This window comes from Phyllobates terribilis, unplaced genomic scaffold (assembly GCF_046119375.1).
Source record: "Phyllobates terribilis strain yellow unplaced genomic scaffold, ASM4611937v1 Scaffold_115__1_contigs__length_5345438, whole genome shotgun sequence".
NCBI classification, from domain to species: domain Eukaryota; kingdom Metazoa; phylum Chordata; class Amphibia; order Anura; family Dendrobatidae; genus Phyllobates; species Phyllobates terribilis.
The window spans coordinates 1918336-1933711 of NW_027362875.1; the positions used below are offsets into that span (position 1 = coordinate 1918336).

The 15376-nt window shown below is 44.7% G+C and overlaps 3 protein-coding genes across 3 annotated transcripts in view; 1 reads left to right on the forward strand and 2 right to left on the reverse strand.

Annotated features, from left to right (window-relative positions):
- The window catches only part of LOC141201399 (uncharacterized), a 259824-nt gene that overhangs the window by 94595 nt on the left and 149853 nt on the right, over positions 1 to 15376 (forward strand). The window lies entirely within an intron of this gene.
- Positions 1 to 15376, reverse strand: part of LOC141201430 (uncharacterized) — a 74865-nt gene that overhangs the window by 9706 nt on the left and 49783 nt on the right. The gene's annotated exons all lie outside the window — the stretch shown is intronic.
- Positions 1 to 15376, reverse strand: part of LOC141201438 (gastrula zinc finger protein XlCGF66.1-like) — a 28247-nt gene that overhangs the window by 2676 nt on the left and 10195 nt on the right. Inside the window, exons 2-6 of the mRNA XM_073663431.1 lie at positions 11105 to 11251; positions 10796 to 10975; positions 10588 to 10711; positions 10408 to 10505; positions 10120 to 10210 (exon numbers count right to left, since the gene is read on the reverse strand). Of these exons, the coding sequence (XP_073519532.1) occupies positions 10120 to 10210; positions 10408 to 10505; positions 10588 to 10711; positions 10796 to 10975; positions 11105 to 11197 (586 nt within the window). The 5' untranslated portion in view covers positions 11198 to 11251. The remainder of the gene's footprint in view (positions 1 to 10119; positions 10211 to 10407; positions 10506 to 10587; positions 10712 to 10795; positions 10976 to 11104; positions 11252 to 15376) is intronic.

The window sequence follows — 15376 nt, forward strand, 5'->3', positions numbered from 1 at the left end:
CCCGTTAGGGGTCTGATATTGATAACTTTTAAAGCAGTACCACCTCGGATTGACAAGTGAATATTGTATGAATCTTCCTTAACTTCTGACAAAGATTCTTAGGAGACTGAACACTATTAGTATCAGTCGCGGCAGGTGATCGAAGATTGGGTAGGACACGCACACAGATATACTTATATCGAGTGTCCGGAGGGCTTCAGACGCGAGCTCTCCTCCTTTCACCTAGTACCGTACGTGACTTCCCCGAAGGGAGGGGCGAGTCAGTGGAACAATTGAGGCCGGCCGGACTCATACTGTGCACAAATCAAGGATCTTTGTCAGTTGAAAGGCAGCAGTGCAGTGATTAATCAATGTTTCCGTGGAGCAGAAAGAAAGTGTCTCCCCCTCAGGAGGTAGAGGATGTGATGACTATCATGGTCGGTCGAGAGGGGAAAAGATCATTTAAGAATGCACCAAAAGTGTTTAAGTTGTTAAACTTTCCCGTGGAGGGGAGACTTCAGCCTACATTGTGGGACAAAGGAATCCGGCAGAAAAGGGGAAGACTAGTTGACTGTGGATTGTTGGAAGATGCTGAAATGTTTAAGAAAGTTGCACATGAGATTTGTGGTGATGGATATGTTGAAATAGAGGAGGAGCCTGGTTATTTCAATTATCTTTATGTCAAGAAAGTAAAATTATCTAGCACTGTAACAAAGACTGGCTGTTTTGTGCTACAAAATGAAGCTGATGGGGAAAAGGTAGAGGAGGAAGTAGATTCCCCTTCCCAACTTATGTGTCAACAAACTGAATCTGAAGCCCCTAAAGAAGCATCCCCTACCCCCACAAATGTAGCCGTACCCCAGCCCCTGAATCTGGAAACTGAGCAATTTATACCTAAGGAGATTAAATACCCTGCACTTCCCATTGGTGGCCAGCCACCACCATATAACCCAAATGGCTGGCTTTGAAAAGTGTGTTGGGTCACCAATCCGGGATGGCGCGTGACGTGTTATAATTGTGGAACACGCAGACCCAGTGTTTTAGCACCAACCTTACCATTACTTAACGGTGACGGCGGGTATTATAAACCATTGCCCCCACCTGCTCCCGCCATGGTCCACACTCCATTCGGGGAGACCCAGGGACCTCCGAACTCTACCCTATTCACCCTCTCCCGAACTGGGGAAATAGAACATGGACACAAGTACCAGGAGGTGGCGTCTGTTTTGCTGAATGGTCCTTCGGAATTTTCCACTATACTGAGAATAGGCATGGGGAGCATACCGCAACAGCAAGTTGGGATCATTGTAAATGCAGCAAATGCAAAACTACAGCATGGGGGGGGGGGGCTAGCTGCAGAAATATGTCGTATTGGGGGACTTACAATACAAACTACATCCAACGATTACATCCGTGACCACGGTCCACTAAGAGAAGGAGAAGTGATGGCTACAAAAGCGGGACAGCTATCATGTCAGTATGTTATACATTTGGTGGGACCAAAATATGATCCCCTGGATGTACCCAGGTCACAACACCTGCTTACAGAAACAATTCAAAACACCATAGCATACGCATCACAGATTCATGCGGTCCCAACCCTAGCCCTGCCATTTATTTCCACTGGTATTTTTGGATATCCAAAACAAGACGCAGCCAAAATAATAGTCGGGGCTATAAAGCAATACATCGCCACGCATCCAACTAAATTGGGAGAGATAAGACTCTTGGCCATCGACAGGGATCTCGCTGATTATGCCGCTCAACTAATCAAACCCGATATCTGGTCTCCCCCAGTGTTCCCCTACCTCCAAGATCTCCCAACAATCAGTACTCATGCTGATTTCCCTCCACCTCCACCCCTCTCACAAAGATGGAGGAAATGGAGGAAGCGGACCACAATACCAGCCCACCCAAATATACCCCGTTTACCCCAGTACAGACGGATACTCTGTGTAACCGTCTCCCGAACATTCCCCCATGGCTTTTTACAGGGGCATGGCCGCAAATAGAGAGATATATTCAACAACAAGGCAAGATCTTTTACACCTGTTCCGTGTAAAAGCCGGTGAAGGATATTATCCCATGGTAGAGGCAGCTGTCCCATATAATAGAGCATTAGACACCAATACGTATGAGAGTGGGGTTGACTTCTGTCAAGCCCTTAAAATATGGGCTCAGGATAAGTTGGCTGATCAATCCACTACCCTCACAGATGTCACTCAAGAGAAGGGAGAGTCGGCTGAGAAGTTTTATGGGCGCCTTATGCAGGTCTATAAGGACCTTGGGTTCTCCTTACATACTAAAACTCATTGCCAGCTGTTAGTATCCGCCTTTATCCAGGGGTTACGGACTGAAATCAAGGACGCGATATTGGCTGTATGACCAGATGTTGAGTCAGCCACCCCAGGAGATGCCCTAAAGATAGCAAAAAGCTTCCAGAAAAGTGTCGCCCGGACCGCTTCTGCGGTTAAGCCCAAATCTAAACCCGCTGCAGTGGCAGTTGCGGAACCTGCAGTACCCGCAACACAGTATCCTCCCTTACAGCCCCACTATTACCCCAAGGCGGTACCTGATCAGCGAGTAATGTATCCCGGGATAAGGCCAGTAGTGAATTCCCGTCTTCAGTGTTGGAGGTGTGGCCGGACGGGACATTTCCAAAGGGACTGTCACACCCCTGCTAGCCAGTGCACCGCCCAAGCCCCCCTATCTAGAAATAGGACGCCCGGCCCACGAGACTCACGAGAAAATGTCCCCCAAGACCATCCATTCTGAAATGGAGGTCAACCAGAGACTGCCATCGTGATGCCCGTAACCACACCCGGGCTCTGTTCATCTGTAGTTATCCCAGTAGGAGGTGAAGTTCATGGTAGACACTGGGGCGGCCAACTCCATTTTAAAATCCACTGAACTGCCCCAGGGTCTCCCAGTCCAATTTTCTAACGACAATCTAATATTGATCGGTGTAGATGGCAGACCTAACAAACACACTCTCACTAAACTTATTCTGATTGGCCCATTTCCGGAAGTAATGGCACAATTTGTCATATCCCCGACCTGCCCGGTAAATCTTTTAGGAACAGACCTCTTGTCTAAATTCCGATCCCGAATTCAATACCAGGACAATGGTCAGATGATCCTTACTTTAAAGGATCCAAATTCTGATGCACACATAGAGGAGGTCTGCATCTTACGGGCGCTACCCACGGTTATGATTAACATATCAGATACGATTGGAAATCTCTCAAAAGATCCCAGGTTAGCTCCATACACAGAGGAAATCCCTTCTCATCTGTGGTCACAAGGCCCAGACGACATTGGGTGATTGCCGGTAGAACCAATACAGGTGTACCTCAAGCCCGGAGAGCCCTTTCCCAAGGTTCGCCAGTACAAGCTCACACATGCACAAGAACAAGGTCTACACCAGCAAATTCACACCTTGTTAGAGAAAGGGGCACTAATCCCCTGCGTCTCCCCGTGCAATACGCCGTTGTTCCCCATAAGGAAAAAATCCCAACCGGGGCAGCCGCCCGCTTATCGATTGGTGCAGGATTTGAGGGCAGTAAATGCAGCGACAGTCTTGGAAACTCCTGTGGTGCCTAACCCACATACACTTCTCTCACAAATACCATCTACCGCAGCCTGGTTTACAGTAACTGATTTAGCAAACATCTTTTTCAGCATTCCACTACATAAAGACTGTCAGTTTCTGTTTGCATTTACATATCAGGGCAGGCAATTGACTTGGACGGTGATGCCGCAGGGAGCGTAGAATAGCCCTAATCAGTTTGCAAAGAACATGTCTAGCTGTCTGCTGCCATGGCAGCTGGACAACTCTGAGGTAGTACTATTACAATACGTTGATGATGCCCCCACGGAGCAAGTGTCCATCAGGGCCAGTGTTAGCCTCCTCAAGCATCTAGCAAAATTGAATTGTCGAGTCTCAGCCTTGAAACTTCAGTTTTGCCTCGGTCAAGTGGTTTTCTTAGGCCACTGCCTTACTCAGGGTGCCAGACATCTCACAGAAGAAAGAAAGACCATCTACCTACTACCATTCCCAAAAGATCCCATAGAGCTGCAACGGTTCCTCGGACTATGTACATATTGCAGACAATGGCGCTTCACGTCTGATGCAACCCCTATATGATGCATTAAAAGAAGACACTCTGGCTGGTGTAAACAACAAGGATCACCAAGAACTGCTGCAACAAGCCTTTGAGCAACTAAAATCAAGGATAATGACAGCCCCTGCCCTTGGAAACCCGGATTATGCTCAACCTTTCCATTTGTATGTCTCCGAGACAGGAGGGCATGCAGCCGGGGTACTCACGCAGAGACACTGTACAAAGCAGCGCCCGGTCGGTTATTACTCAGCACGTCTGGACCCGGTAGCCAGGGCCTCCCCCAGCTGTCTACGAGCGGTTCACGCCACACAGCAGTTACTTGAAAAAACGGCGGACATCATGCTTGGACATGAGACTCACATTTATGCTCCACACAATATTGCGGCTGTTTTGGCTTTATAGAAACCTAAACATCTGTCCACACAGAGACACCTGCGGCTGCAGTGTACGTTGATTTTGCCAGAAAATGTGAAATTACACCGGTGCACCACCATCAACTCGGCCACCCTGCTACCAGCACCTGAAGGAGAGGGGAAAGATGCTCCACCACATGATTGTCTGGAACAAATTACTGCAGTCAACTCCACTTGTTTTAGTGGAGGAAGTACCCTTGGATGACCCAGGACTTACATTATATACGGATGGATCCAGATATGCTGACACCTCTGGCAGGTTTCATACTGGATATGCTGTCACAACTGAAGATACATTGGTAGAGCCTGAAGCTTTACCTCCCAGTATGTCAGCACAGGAAGCAGAGCTCAAAGCTCCGATTGCAGCTTGTCAACAGGCCGAAGGAAAACATGTGAATATATTTACTGACTTGAGATACGCCTTCGAGATTGCACATGACTTTGGGGAGATCTGGGCAAGGAGAGGCTTTGTCACGACTGCAGGTTCTCCTGTGAGAAATGCTAAAAGCGTCAGACAATTGATGGAAGTGGTACAACTACCAAGACAGTTGGCTGTTGTAAAGGTAAAAGCTCATACCCGACCAGATGCACCTGAAGCAAGAGGTAATGCACTTGCTGATCTCCATGCTAAGCAAGCAGCTCTTCTTCCAACATCCATGTCCATGGCTGTTACGCGGCAGCAGACCAAACAGCTAAATTCCATGCCAACCCAGGATCAACCTGCAGAAAATCATCAACCGGTCCCTCCAATCACAAAGCTATGCTGCACATAGCAAAAAGTCTCTAAAGAAGAACACCAGTCATGGAAGGAGGCGGGTGCTAAATTGATAGATGGGCTATGGAAAAAGGGACAACTGTATTGTTTGCCTCGACTCCTATATCAGATCGTTGCAGCCTGGGCCCATGGACCGGTGCATCGAGGGAAGAATCAAGCTTTGCTACTGGTACAGAAACTCTATTGGGCCCCAGGAATTTCCACCGTGTTGAGCGCACAAAACAAAGGTTGCACTATATGCCAAACCTGCAACCCTGGCAGATTACAGAATGTACCGACAAAACACCTTGCTAAACCAGAGTATCCGTTCCAACGATTGCAAGTTGATCATATCACTCTCCCTAAAGCAGGACGATATGAATACTGCTTAGCGGTAGTGGATATGTTTTCCAGCTGGCCAGAAGCATTCGCCGTTCCAAACATGACTGCCAAGACTACCGCTAAGAAGGTGGTCTCTGAAGTTGTTTGCCGGTATGGAGTCCCAGAAATTATCGAAAGTGATCAGGGACCAGCCTTTTCCTCATGCGTATATCAAGAAATACTTACCATGATCGGATCAACAGTGGCGCTGCATACTCCTTACCATCCACAGTCAAGCGGCAAGGTGGAGAGATTGAATAGCACACTGAAAAGGCAATTGACCAAAACGATGCAGGAGACTACGGCCCAGTGGCCTGAGCTCCTTCCCATTGCACTATATCACATACGCACCACCCCCATAGGGAAACATAAACTGGCACCCTATGAGATATTATTTAGGTCACAACCAGCTATAGCTAGATTTACCCCACAACAATTATCAGAAGAAACAGATCATGTTGTGCAATATGTGATTCAGCTTGCCAAAGCCTTAACTAACACCCATGCGTTAGTATCATCTTCTATTCCAGATCCAGCTGATGCAGAAGGTTATCATAACCCTCAAGCCAGGAGATTATGTGTATGTGAAGAGGCATGTTCGGAAACACGGACTAGAACCATTGTATGACGGACCATACCAAGTGCTCCTTAAAACCCCAACAGCAGTAAAACTTGAAGGGAAGTCAACATGGATCCATGCTTCACACTGCAAACGTCAACCATCCTGAGATGTTTTATGATAATATGTATGGTTAGACTAGTCAATACCTGGAATAGCCTACAACAGAGTACTGACCCTTTTAATAACAAGTTCATTACTCACCACCAGATTTTGGTACAAGAATTGAGTCAATTAGAGAACAACCCGATCAGTGACTGCTGGATATGTACTCACTTACCAGTTTCAGCCGCTAGTATGCCTTTTCTGGCGGTCCCAGTCACTCTGGAAGAAATACTAAACTGGCCCAATTGTAGCGACGCCCTTGCTAATAACGCTACTAAGTTTAGTAGATTATGGAGCACCACTGTAGGTATACCAGTAGTTGGGTGGGTGAATCTCCCCTGGTGGCAAGGAAATCTTACTGCCACCAGTAAATACCTACAATTTCTTGCCCTTAAAGGAAACAAATGGGTGCTCAGAAACAAGTCCTCCTTGACTAATTTAAGCTTCATACCAACTGAAGGTCTACAAATCAGTTTTAATGCTACTCCTAGTACGGCAGATGCTTTTAAACTATCATTGTTGGAAAGATACATTTATAATCACTCATGGGTACATGCAAATCTGTTTATAAAAGGTACCAATGACACATGTTATAAAATATCTGGTAACATCCCTTGCAATGAATCTTCTGAATATAAGCCTAGTGATCCAACATATGGCAATCCGGATATTGTAGCCCCCTGGGACAAATGCCTTCATGGTGTATGTTATCAAATAACACTGCTTTTATCGATTTGGTGCATAAATTAGTATTACAGCACTCTGCTTTATGGGATCTGTCATCAGCCACATATTGGGTCTGTGGGATTAATGCGTATAAATGGCTCCCAGTCGGAGTAGGGGGGACTTGTACGTTGGCCCGGCTAACTCCAGCCACTTATCTTATTCCCCATAGTAAAGTAGATACGAGAGCCATCCCTCTTCATACCATCTACTGTATAAATGTGCCAAGGACAACACTCCACGCCCATCAGGAAGACCTCATTTAGTACAAATGAGTATACCCAATAAGATAGCCAGTACTGTCTTCCTCTACCCTATTGTAACACAAATGTGGGACAAATTAGTGGAAGTCACTGACTACTTAGATGACATGATTTGGAGTGTGTTGGAAGTAATTAATACTACTGTTGCGGTGCAGAATCAACTTACTATAGTAGCTAATCAACATACTTTAGTGCTGAACTATTTGACAGCAGCTCAAGGAGCGATGTGTCAGCTTATAGGCCCAGCCTGTTGTCACTATATTGACCCCGACTCTACCATACGGTTAAAGACTAAAATGGAAGACATTAGGAAATTCAGGGAAGAATATAACAAACATAACAAATTGACCAAAGACAGTTGGTGGTCTGATACGTTCTCCTTTTTAAATCCTGATAATTGGTTTAAAGGGATTGGTGGATGGATTGCTGGAATATTACAAGGAGTGTTGCATATTGCTGCTTGCATCTTGCCAGTCATCAGAGAGCAAGGAGAACGCTGTAAACCAACATCCAGTGCTACTATACACGGACCTCCCAGATGTAACCAGCATTGAGGACCTGGACGGCAAGGGAATGATGACCTTCACCCTCTTGCCCCGACCAACCTCACGTCTGAAGATCAGAGCTTTATGATTATATCAACTAACAAGGGGAGATGGACATGCCGCGACGGCCTCAATTGGTAACAAGGGCACTAATTGAGTGAAGACCAATGTCTTTCAGGCTCAAAACATGACCCTGGGATAGCACCTCTATTGTTGATAATAACATAATATTTAGGGGGGAAATGTAAAGGACATATCGATATTCATGCTATAGTTACTTCATTTTGTGCTTGCTTCTAAAATCATGTTGTTATTATTACACCTTGCATAGCATACATTCTTTTCATGCAATTTTCTCACATGAACCTTTTCTCTCAAGACCATTCTATGAAACACCCTGCTCCTGTTATCTAACTAGTCTGAGCCGGGATGCATAACCTTGTAACTTTCCATCATGTGCCGAACTAACGATAATATGACCATATGTGTGTTTCCGTAATAATCGTACTAACATTGGTTTAAGCCTGTAGTATGGCTGTAGGTGACTGGCTATTGATATACTCAAAACAATATATAATGCTAAGCAAAATAAACGGGATTAGAGATTCTCCAAATCCTCCCAAACAGAGTTCTGTCTTCGTCTGGTTTCCTGATTGCAATCAACCTTGTAACATAATAATTTGGCACTCACTTGGTCAACCGTGAAGGGTCATTGCTGCCGTCCCTCAACAGTGACGTCGGCCAGTTTACTGACTACTTTTGTGTGATTTTGTATTTTCTCAGACCTCCATGTTCTGACCCGGTTATCTGACTATTCTTCTTGCAATCTCACACCACAGAACATTAGGTAACACTGTGGCCCAAGCTTAGCAGGTCTCTGTCTAAGTCCAAATCCATGTCGAGGGGTTAAAGGATGATGAGCAAGGCAAACCCTGGGATCTGGAAAATGGAGTAGATAGCGCTAAGCCTGTTTGTGTTAGCCATCTTTTGAGCTGCCAGGTGACAACGAACAGTGTCGACAATACATTGTGTCTGCACACCATCCCAGCAAGATCTGCATTCAAATAGCTAAATGGCGCACCTTCCTTTCTTAACCTGCCATGTGCCCAGACAGTAGTGTACAACCGTATATAAGGTATTGTCAGATTCAAGAGAAGTTGAAATATTATTTGTAAGGTCCATTTGCTTCCTATTATCCTTTGTGAAGAATTCCAAAGTTATCACCAGATAAAAGTGACACACATCAGATTTGAAAAATGGGACCAGATAGGAACACAAAACTGTCTGCAGGAAGGGGTTAAATCAGAGTATTCTGGGCACTAACTACCATAGTCAAAACTGTGAGTAACAATAACACATCTACTGAAATGATCAAACTCAACAGTCTCCATCAGTAAGTAGTGAGTAACTAGTGGTGAAACTTCTCTGGTAATTGGAGTATGGGGCTCGGTGGCTCTTGGCAATCTAAACTATCATAAGGGACAATATTTTCTGTCAGATGAGTTTCAAGAAGAAATATTAGACGTTCAAAGAGAACTTTTTATAATAGTGCAGACCAGAGGCGTTTTAAATTTAGCTTAGAGGAGATATATCATGGCACAGGTGTAATGTTTTTTTTTGTTTAGTTTATCACAATCTGGTTTGAAGTTAGTCGGTTTTAAAAGAAATTGAAAAGTCAGGATAAAGGGAAACTCTGTTGTTATTGTACAGAAATTCACACTTGGCCCTCACTGCACATTTAATGTTGTAGATCATAAATGTGAAGTTTGGCCAGAAAGACTGGACCTGGTCTTGTAGGGACCATATGAGGACATTCAGCAGCACAGAAAGGAGAGAAGGTAGATTCATCTAATAAGATATCAGGGTTCTAGGAAGCCAACACCATCATTACCCTCCGCTTTCTCTTACAGATCCATCATAATATTTTTCTTCAAGTAATTTTCTGGCTTTGTGGTTTACAGATCTGGGCAGGTAACGGTCAGCATCTCCTAATCACAGGGAGTAGGTGGATCCTCCAGGTTGTAAGTTCTATGGAAAAGGGTTTCAATGCCCAAAATCATTTGAACAGTTTTGGGTGGAAGAGAATGTTGTGGTCTAGAGGCAAAATGGTGATCATACGATTGTGATACGGCTGGACTACACAACCGATAAAGCAGCCAGACGGTGACTGAGAAGAATCTGTGACTTCTCTGCACTTAGTGGTTACTACTCACCTAGGTAGTCATATGTGGGAATCTCCTCTTCACACCACTCATTGCCCCTCACATATGTCTCTATAGTATTAATATGGGTCAGATCTTCACCCTGAAACAAATATTGTAAAAGTCACAAACAGATGAGAAGTCACATCTATAATCCACTCTAATCCTGCCATCTCCACCGTTCTCATTACACAAATAGAAAACACATAATACTGGTGGATAAAACAAGACTGAACACAAGACCTTCACAGCCGTCTACACATCATAGGGGAGATCTCATGACACCTTCTCTCCATCTACCTGATGATCCTGAGGAACATTGGGATTTTCTTGTTTACAGTCATGTGGAAAAAGAGGATGGGGACATCTCTCTGGTGTTGTCCTCTTACTGGATAGATCTGGAGGAAACACATAAGGGACTAAATTCATTCTTTACATACAGATAATTATAGGCCGCGTGTATTTAGTCCTGTCTATTACCTGGTGATGTGAGGGGCTGGGGAACCTCCATCATGACGTCTTTGTACAAATCTTTGTGTCCTTCTAAATACTCCCACTCCTCCATGGAGAAATAGACAGTGACATCCTGACATCTTATAGGAACCTGACACATACAATGATACAGTCATCCCCCCCGATCCTTTCATTGTGTTACTGTATAATATCCCAGTATTCCCAGCAGTTTCACCTCTCCAGACAGCAGTTCAATCATCTTGTAGGCGAGTTCTAGGATCTTCTGGTCATTGATGTCCTCATGTATCAAGGCTTGAGATGGAGGCCCTGTGAATGGGCTCAGGTGTTTTTCCCATCTCTCAGACACATGGACCTGACGGTGCTCACTAGAGGTTTTCTTCACTACTGTGTAATCCTGGTTATGGATAGACACATTAATAAATCTCACTACAGACATTTCCAGAGTCCTCACCTCTCCAGTTCTGTCCATTTGTTATTCCCATAGATAAGAATGATGTAATGTGACGTCATCAGAATCTCTCACCTCTCCAGTAAGCCGGAAGAGGATCTCTAGGGTGAGGTGTAATATCCTCTCCGTCATCTTGTCTCTGTCCAAATCCATCTTTGATGATTCCATTAGGAAAATTCTCTTTAATAGATCTTCACTGAGAGTATCTGATATTGTAGGGACCTGAATGAGAAGATGACGAGCAAATGTAACATCATAAAAATCCTGTGTAATAATACAATTACTGGAGATAATAAAGGGAAACATATGAGGAGATATATTATTTTACAGTATTTAGTTTTCTGCTTTACATCTAGTAATAAAACCTATATATTTTAGGCCACAGACAACAAGCAGTTTCTTTCTTGGAGTCTGTAGCTGAACACGTTTCTCAAAGACTCATCTTCCATAAAGCTAATTCTCGTCTCATTTACCGACAATGCAATTGGCATTAGCAATACTGCAGGAGATATTAATTACACGTAACATGAGAAATAACTACTTCATGATGAGGACGACATCTTCATCTTTTACTACGGCTCTAGAAACATATTTAGCCAGAGTGCTTCACTGACTACATCTCCACCGGTTGTCTATATGAATGTTTCCCATCTTCCCTGGACAGTAATCTTCTATCACATTAGATCTCATGTCTGATTCACACACAGAAGTTTGAGGCTTTGACACAAGGTAAGGTGTTTAATATTATACAGAGTAGGACTATCCCAAATGGGTTCACCTTGCCATGGTGGGATAGCTTTCATGCTATTTTTGATCAAAAACAGACCGCCGGGGGGAGCCGCCTGAAAAATGCTCGAGTTTCCTATAGACTTACATCGGGCTCGTTGCTCGGGTCGAGCACCCGAGTATTCCAATGTGCTCAACCTGAGCATCGAGCACCCGAGCATTTTAGTGCTCGCCCATCACTAGTTCTGAGTTTAAATCCCTGGTGCAGAAAAAATATACTTTTGTTTTTTAAATGATGTTGGCGAGCACACAAACTTCACTGATGCTTGGCTTTGATATCTGACTTTTTTCACACATCAGAATAAGAATCACAATTACTTTTAGACCCCCTGAGTATTATCATGGTTAATCTCATAAGCCAAGAAAAACCTGTAGGGACACTGAACTTTTTATTATTAATTATTATTATTATTACTATTATCCTTTCAAACCAAAACTATGTGACACAGATGCCTTACCATTAAACTGTAGGTTCATTATTTGATTAATTAGGTAGTGATATATAATTATAATAATTACATAGCAAAAGTAAATTGGGAGTTTGCAGCCAGTTCTTGGGTGGATGGAAAGAAAAATTGACAATAAAGAAATGTTATCATTAGACCCCTTTAAGAAATTATGCAAATGAACAGTCACTTGGAAATAGATATGTAGTAAATTAGTGCCTCCCAATTTACTTTGGCTATGTAATTTACCATGCAAATAGACAGCGTGTCTGAAACTCTTAACACGTCAGGATGACAATCAAAATGTCAGATATTAAAAGTAAAACACCCCTGTAGTTTGTGTGCTAAATAGGGATAGTTAAAAAAAAATAATAATAATATTTCTATTGGGATTTGAACTGTGACACTTTAGTTTCAGAGGCTGATGCCTTACCATTGAGCTATCCAGGCAAGTGATAGTAACTGGCAGCTTTTCTTGTCTTATGAGATCAACCATGAAAATACTCAGGGTCACACATCCGACTCACACATCAAAATCAAACATCATTTGAATTTGTCTTGCTTGCAGTCAGTGCATAAGTCCCAATGAGTTTCAATCAGATTTGCACTGAAAATCATATAACCAAATGGAACTCCTAGGTTTCTTCAACTGAGTTAATAGCTCAGGGGTTAGTGCACTGGTGTCTGGATATAGAATTTTAGGTTCAAGTCCCATCAGCGAACAGTGACTTCTTTTTTATTATTATTATAACAGTTGTAAATGTCACTTACCAAAGTTACTTGTCAGAAACACTCGTCAGACAGGGTGTTTAGCCTCAAACTGACATCATTATGATGTTTGATTTTGATATCTTATCATCTCCTAAAATGGACACTGTACTCCTGTGACTGTGTTAACCCCTCTAGTTGCTGGATGCTTCTGGAGCACAACACTTCCTGTCTCATGTGCTTGTGTTACTGCTAATAGTTGCTGAATGCTTTTAAATCAACAGCACTACTTCTGCATGTCACACTCTGCAACAGCACTACTTCTGCATGTCACAACGGGCATTGCAGAAAATGACCTTGGTGGATGACGTTCAGGCTTCCTAATGGTGTTTGAAAGGGTCGCCGAGAGGGACAAACTTCCGCCAGAGCAGTGGGCAGAGGTACTGGCGCCATACTTGACGGGAGAGCCCAGAAGGTGTACTATGATTTAGCTTTGCAGGAAGCCAAAGGGTATGGCAAGCTAAAAACTGAGATTCTCGCACACTTGGGGGTGACAATGACTATCAGGGTGCACTGGGTTCACCACTGGGGTAATCACCGGGACAAACCACCTCGCTTCCAAATGTTTGACCTGTTGCACCTGGTCCAGAAGTTGCTGGTACCGGATTCCCCTATGCCTGCGCAGATGGTAGAGCGGGTGGTGATGGACCAGTTTGTGCATTCCCTGCCAAGGCCCATAAAGACTTGGGTTGCCCAGGGTGATCCCTGGAATGCGGATGACCTGGATGGACTGGTCGATACCAGGGGGTTGAAGGTTCCTTGGGAAGGCAGCCCACTCCATACTGGGGGTCCCAACAGGGGATGGAGACTCAAAAGGGGATGGGCCATCCAAGGTCGAAAGGGGCAGAGGAGGTGGTGCCTAAGGTCCCTACAGGTGATGTTGTTTACTGGAGGTGCCATGGCCCAGGCCATATAGCCGCCCGTTATCCCCTGAGCCGATGGACTGCAGCATAGGACACCATTGTTCATATTATGCTCATCCGACCTGCAGTGTGAAATGTAAACTCAGCGAGGGGCCACAAGCATGTCCTTTGAAGGTGAACGGACAGGAGGTAACGGCACTGCTAGACTCCGTGATGGCCACCCTTCCTCTTTTGTTTGTTTTGGGATGTGTGGGGGAAGAGTTCCGGGTTCGCTGGCTCAGATAAGAAACCAGTTAACCCTGAGGAGGTATCACCACACCAGTCAGACAGGTTTCCCTTTTGTGTCCTTGTTGGGGATAAGGAGGTAGTGCCCCCCCGAGTCTGCCATTCCGGAGTTAGGGGTGACCAGCGAGAATTTTGGGTTTGCCCAACATAGGGACCTAACTCTGAAGGAAGCCTTTAATAATGTCACTGTTATAAATGGGGTTACACAGGAGCCGGGGGCTGACACAAGGTTTCCCCATTTTATAATGAGTGGGGAGTCGTTGTACCGGGTCAAAAAAGTGAGGGAGGAGCGAGTGGAGCAATTAATAGTGCCGGGCCCCTATAGACAGAAGGTGTTGGACATGGCTCATTGACATGTCTTGGGGGGATATCTGGGAGTGGAAAAAATGCAGGAACAGATTGTGCAGAGGTTCTATTGGCCCCGATGTAAGTATTGCAAGTCTTGCCCTACATGCCAGTTAATCGCCCCCACCTCTCACTTTCGAAGTCCCATTGTGCCTTTGCCCATTATTGTAGAGAATTCAAGAGAATTGGTCGGTCCCCTGGTTGAATCTGCTCGTGGGCAACATCAATATGTTGCCACTGTTATGATCTGCTACAGGGACTAAGGAAAGAAAGGAGAACTGTCCCTAAAATAGAACTAAACTAGATCCCTACGATGTAACGGGGAACCTGATCCTGCGATCAGACCCGCTAAAGTCCTCGACTAGTCTGTACGAAGACCTATAGATGTGAGGGAGGGATCCCTACAAGAACTAGGGACTGGGATAAGTTGGACACCTCCTAGCAGAAATAGTAGCAGTCAAAGACAAACACACAACAAAAAGCATAGAGATCAGAAGACCGAGCAAAACTAACAGAGAACGGCAACAGAGCACCAAGCTAGCTCAAGAGTAGTAAATACAATGAAGTCCAGCAAGACCAGGAGGGCGGAGCCGGATTAAATAGGCAAAAATGGTCATGTGACCAGCAAACTAAAAAAAAACCTAACAGGAGAGTTCTAACAGTACCCCCTCTTCTAAGAGGATCCTCCGGATCCCCTAGGCCCAGGCTTACCAGGAAACCTCCTGTGAAACGCTCTGACAAGTCTGGAAGCAGAAACAGCATCCGCCCTCACCCATGAGTTATCCTCAGGTCCGAAACCCTTCCAAGCGACGAGATACTGCAAACTCCCTCTATACCGTCTAGAATTTAGGATG